The sequence below is a fragment of the Macrobrachium nipponense genome, chromosome 24 (genome assembly GCF_015104395.2).
Source record: "Macrobrachium nipponense isolate FS-2020 chromosome 24, ASM1510439v2, whole genome shotgun sequence".
NCBI lineage: Eukaryota > Metazoa > Arthropoda > Malacostraca > Decapoda > Palaemonidae > Macrobrachium > Macrobrachium nipponense.
In genome coordinates this window covers 76641055-76647162 of record NC_061091.1, presented here as the reverse complement: position 1 = coordinate 76647162, position 6108 = coordinate 76641055, and the positions used below count along the sequence as shown (strand labels likewise).

The window sequence follows — 6108 nt, the reverse complement described above, 5'->3', positions numbered from 1 at the left end:
ATATTTGCTCCGTTTCATATTAGGCATTTCATAGAGTTTTATATGTGAAAATGTGCGCAATTTCATGTAAAATAAAACGAAAAATTTTTGAAGGTTGTAGCTTTTCTTATTTCCGAAATAATTGCATATAAAAAATATATATATAAAAAAATTCGACATTCGGTCAACTTTAACTCTTCAGATATGGTCGAAAACTGCAATTGTAAGCTAATACTCTTACAGTATAGTAATATTCAATAATTTGTCTTCATTTTGAAAGAAATTGGAAGTCTCTAGGACAATATTTAGATTTATGGTGAATTTTTGAAAAAAATATTTGTTTACGTCCGCGCGTTACGAATTCATGCATTATTTTGTGATAATATTTTCTCTGTGTTGCTTTTATTGTTTTACAATGTGTTATATACCAAAATGATCGCAATTTAGTGTACATTACAACGAAAAAAAAGTAACTTGTTATCTTTATATATGAAATTTTGTTTTTGCGCTATCATATATCGCATTATTTATATATGATAATGATAATTTTTTTTCACTTCTGATGGTTGCATACTAAACTTCAGGCAACGACAAAAAAAGAGCCAAAAATGAACTCTTAATCTTCAAAACTAAGCGCGCTGTGATTTTTTGAAAAAAATATTTTTTCCGCTTCCGCACTCACTCCGAAACCCCTCCGGCATACGGGAGACAATTTTTTATTTACCGCTCCGGCGTAAGAGGGTTAAGCAATCTTCCTAGTGTAAAGGACCTCAGGTTTGTATAGTTAGGAAAAATGCAATTTTCGACAAATTGCCATTTTTCCAATCTTATGGCACTTTTCAAAATATAATTTTGGACAAATTGTCATTTTTTTTGACAAATTGCCATTTTTCCAATCTTATGGCACTTTTCAAATATATGAAAAACAAATCGGTTCTGGGTTACGGGAGATGTTCTGAAGTTACGTTGTTTCAGTCTTAATGCCGTAGGCAACAAAAGACTGGAACTAGTTTCTTAGCATGTACGTAGTTAACTGGACAGTAATCTACTCTAGGTTGCTCACCCAGTATAGCAATACTACAGAAAGGCCTCACTTGCATGTTTGTGTCTTCATCACTATTTTTCATTTTTATAGATTCTTTAATATGGTGTTCCGACTTGTGTCGTTTTCTGACTTTCACACCTCAGGCATGGAACTCTGATGTAAGTTGGGGGACTGCCTGTATACATGAACCTTTGGAAGTTAGGCTTGAAGCAAAGTAAAGCAATAGGGCTCACAGCAGTTGAGAATGTCTCTTAGAGTTTTCTGTCAATTAGCCTGGGTATAAATTCTGTTCATCTAAAGTAAGAAAGTCCACACCAGCACTTCAACCTGAATTCCATTTGTGAAGGTGGATCAAAGTCAGACTGATGATATTATAACAAAGAAAAAATTATTTAGCTGTTCTCAGCCGAGTTATTAATAGTACTGATAAAACACTTAAAATCCATTTTTAAATCTGGGAAAAACAGAGAATGCTTTATCATTGACACAGATTAAAGTAATGTTCTTCTACAAAATAAGTAATGCCTACTCACCACAAGGTACAAGAAGTATATGGCTGTTTGGCCCTCCAGCTTGCAAGAAAGTAAATGAAAATATAATTTTTTGGATACTAGGTTTTGTGCCAGCCAAATAGGCTTTATCATCACTTACTCCTTCCAAAATAATTACTATATCCCATCTGTCTTTAAAGAACCCATCCATTGTTTACCAGTAACCAGAAAGGTGAACCGAAATCTATGAAGTCATCAGTGAGATACTGGATTTGTACTAATGCTGAATGAAAAGTAAGTACAGTATAAACTTCACTCAAATGCTTGTTGACCTCTCATATTTTTCACACAGCATCTTAATGGAGAGTGATGAGGGAAGAAGGGTACTGAAGTATATGATATTTGTATGGAAGTTTTACATTGCAGCACATATTTTTTACCGTAAGTGCTCTAACATGAGGGAGGGGCAAATGCATAAAATGACAGGTCCATGAATAAAATGCTGGGGTAATTTACCATAGTAGGAAGAATATTAAACTTGCATAGAAATAGGATTTTAACAGTTTTGTAATTAATCTGAGATTGACAAAAGTTTTCAGTTGAAAATAAACGGTTTGTTTATTTACTTATAGAATTGCTTAACAGAAAAGGTCTGGTTATCCCAGTGCTTGGCTTTCAAACTTAAATTCCATTACCCAGTCTAGTCAAATCTCATCTAATACATTTTTCAATAAAGTACTGTCTAGTTCCAGTAACTTCATGGCTCTGAGTGTTGAAGTGTCCCATATTCTATGGGCCACAGAGAACTGTAAAAAAATCGATTTCAACTGGGGTATTCAAGTTTGTGGGAAAAATTAATTTTTGCTAGATATAGTTTGCATTTGCACATTCATTTTTTTAAATTGATTATGTAATGTGTTTATGCCTCATTCACATGCAATTTTTGGGTTCCAAGAAGTTGGAGTACTTAAAGATATGCATAATTTTGTGTAGTTGAGAATTTTTCGAAAATTCTGTAATGTATTTTCAATGTTGACAACCCTGCTCAGTGTGACACCAATGTGTAATGTCAATTAGTTAATCAATCAAACAATGTGAGTGTGTACATAGTAAGTACTTAATATATTTTGTTGTTTCAGCACTGTGTGAGCATGAAAGCCCAATATCTTCCATCTGATCAAAATTAATCAACCGGTCACCAGTGACAGGTGGCATATTAGTGGGGTTGACAAAGCTGAGATGAAGTCATCAAGCGCAGAATACATACAGTTGTGAAGTCATCAAGCGCAGAATACATACAGTTGTTGGAAGATTGACTTACGATCTTAATTCAGATCATCCCAAAGATAGCATAAGGTTGCTAGAGTTCTTCGGTAAAGATATGGAAGTTTCTGACTTTTTCAGTGGATTTTATTATCACTGATCATCAGTTTTGATTGCTAAATCATTTTAGAGTTGTGATATGTTGACAACAATTGAATAATAGTGAGAATAGTTAGGCAAATTAATTACTAATTTAGTTATAATCAGTTATAATCCTTACTGAATGTTGGACTTATAACACAACCATGGTAAAGATAGAAAATGCTCTCAATATTTATTTGTCATTTAAAATTGTTGTTTATTGCAGATAAGGTATTGCTGGTTTTAGTGTGATTGGCTTATGATGAAGTAATTGATATTGGCATATGGACTAGTTTTTATGAAAATATATGAAAAGACATTGTGTAATTGAAAACAGACTAATAATTATTTTTTTTCTCATGAAACATTTGGATGCAGCTTTCTTGTGCAAAAGACATAAAAGTAAATGATAATAGAAAATTATACAGATTTACGAGAGATCCTTCCTTATGTTAAGAACTTTTGATATGTGAAGCACATGGGCAATTGGTCTCTTCAGAAATATCTATGGTAGAAAGGTGAAACATTTTGTGGCAGAAAAACTAAGAAGGATTCAGTACTCTGTGAAAATGGAAACTGAAGACCCATCATCCTCTTTAATAAACCCAGAAAATGAAAATGTGGATATTCCAGTTGCAGAAAATGATGGTGTAGCATTGTTTTTAGAACCTGAAGCTGTGGACTTTGAAGAAACTGAGACGATGGAAGCGAAAGACCCACTATCATTGTCATCAATTCATGATAAAAATGAAAATTTTGAGAGTCATCTGACTGTAGGTGCAGATGATGATGAGGGCTCTTTGTACTCAGGCCCATCAATTGAGGTTGAGGTCAAGGCAGAGCCACAAGTTTTCGAGTTTGATGAAACTACAGATGGTGAGAAGGACTCTCTAAGTTGTGACGAAGAATGTAGTCAGAAAATGACTGGGAAAGGATGTGTAAAGGAGCTCAGAGGTCACGGGAAGACTCGTAAAGAAAAGAAGCTGCACACTTGTAATGAATGTGGGAGAACGTTTTTACAGTCGAAGAAACTAAAACTACACATGAGAACTCATACAGGAGAAAAGCCTTACACTTGCACTGAATGTCAAAGTCGTCTTTCTACTCCAGAGAGTCTGAAAGTGCACATGAGAATTCACACGGGAGAGAAGCCATTTGTTTGTGCTGAATGTGGAAGCCAATTTAGACAACTAAGTGCATTTAAAAGGCACATGAAAATTCATACTGGAGAGAAGCCATTTGCTTGCACTGAATGCAAAAGTAGATTTTCAGAGGCAGACCGACTTAAAAGACATATAAGAGCTCACACGGGAGAGAAGCCGTTTGCTTGCACTGAATGTCCAGTTAGTTTTTCTCAGTCAACTGATCTCAAAAGACACATGAAATTACATACTGGCGAGAAACCATTCTCTTGTAATGAATGTCAAAGTAGTTTTTATTCTTCGAGTCATCTCAAAAGACACATGAGAATCCATACTGGAGAGAAGCCATACACTTGTCCCGAATGTCACATGAGCTTTTCGCAGTCACATTGTCTAAAAGCTCACCTGAAGGTGCATACATGAGCGATGATATTATGTTGCAATGAGTATAGAAATATTTTTTCACTTTAATAAGGCTGTAGGTGGTAGATGTTCATACTTTTTCAATAACTGCTGACTATTTGTAATGGCCCCAAACAGGTTATTATACTATGTTACAGTGCATGTTAGTAGGAAAGTTCTAAAGTTACCCAAGACAGTGGAAAGCAGTTCAACACCAGACTTTTGTAGAATATTTTGCAGAAAAATAGGAGTAAGAATGATTTGACAAGTGGTTATTTTCTAAAGAATTCAAGTCAGATGTTCATTTTGACATTATTTATAACCATTTAAATGATAAAAGTGTACATATTTTGGAAGATGATTAATTTACTGTACAGTATATAAAGAACTGCACTATCACACAATATTTTCTTTTTTGGGAAGAATGAAAATGCTTAAAGTACTGTAGGCAGCAGACTACCTAGGCTAGGCTGCAAATTCAGTCTCGGTAATCCTTCTTAGTGATGAGAGTAAATCTTAGCAAGATCGGCCCCCATTCTACATTTCTCTCAAAATGTGTTTTACAGTTAGTTGATGCCATTTGCATTGTACTATTGCAAGAAGTCAGGTTGTCAACTGAAGAGTATTTAAGTTAAGAAAAACAAAAGTCTGAAATTAAAACCAGAGCTCACAGAATGTTCTTTAGTGAGTTAATGAAAATTCTAGTTTTTCAATGTAAAAATAAAATGTTTTCACATACACAGCCATTACTTATGTGATCCTTTAGCTATGGTAGTAGTCATTTCCAGATGCATCAAAGGATAGAATGCCTCTCTTTTCACACATATGAGTATTCATCCTGGTCCCTGAGTGCCTGTAGTTGGGGATTCTCATCAGTTTTTACATAGCCTGAACCAGCTGCAGCTTGCAGTGGCCATTTTTTTTTAACAAAGTACAATGGATTTGTATATGTAAGTATTAGTACAGTAATTTTATTTCCATTCCACATACACGCATTATTTTATATGAGCCTGAGTAGCAACTGGGTGGAAGACCTCATTAATAGAAAATTACTAAGGGATCTGAAACCAGGAGGGTTATTGGACTGAAGGACAATATTGGATAAAAGGCAAGCCATATTGAGCCCAACAATTCGTAATGGGTTGCGCCATGTTAGAACAGTGATCGTTTGTAAGTAAAATTTCATGCTAGAAGCATGAGGAGCTTGTGCAGCACAAGATGACCATGATTGTGGAGAACAAGGTCTATCAGGAGTGAGGAGTGAGAGCTATAAAGTACTCTGTTTGGTGTGTGTGCTCTCGCAGGTAAGCGTACCAAAGACTAAGAATATATGTGAGCAAGAAAGGAAATATAATTGCGGTTGCAAGGCACTAACAACCAGTAACAAAAGCTAAAAGATTAAAGAAGAAAATGATATTATATATATATATATATATATATATATATATATATATATATATATATGGTATATATTATATATTATAATAATATATATATATTAGATATAAATATATAATATATATAATATAAATATATAAAAATATTTTATATATATAATAAAATATATATATTATATATAGTATATATAATTTATAAAATTATTAAAAATATATATTATATATTAGTAAAAACATAGTTTACAGAG

At 33.7% G+C, this 6108-nt stretch overlaps 1 protein-coding gene across 2 annotated transcripts; it reads left to right on the top strand.

Annotated features, from left to right (window-relative positions):
• The first annotated feature begins 854 nt into the window (after positions 1-854).
• On the top strand, positions 855-5874 carry LOC135205810 (gastrula zinc finger protein XlCGF8.2DB-like). Of its 2 annotated transcripts, none has more exons than XM_064236967.1 (2): positions 855-1809; positions 2655-5874. In XM_064236967.1, exon 2 carries the CDS (start codon positions 3489-3491, stop codon positions 4482-4484), a length of 996 nt encoding a protein of 331 aa, XP_064093037.1. In that variant the 5' UTR covers positions 855-1809; positions 2655-3488; the 3' UTR covers positions 4485-5874. The 2 variants fall into 2 exon arrangements, with proteins under 2 accessions (XP_064093037.1, XP_064093038.1); XM_064236968.1 differs by lacking the exon at positions 855-1809 and having other exon boundaries at positions 1816-2888; positions 3146-5874.
• The last annotated feature ends 234 nt before the right edge of the window (positions 5875-6108 follow it).

Coding starts and splice junctions, on each gene's coding strand:
- LOC135205810 (XM_064236967.1), top strand. CDS start 3,489: ATGGAAACTGAAGACCCATCATCCTCTTTAATAAACCCAGAAAATGAA.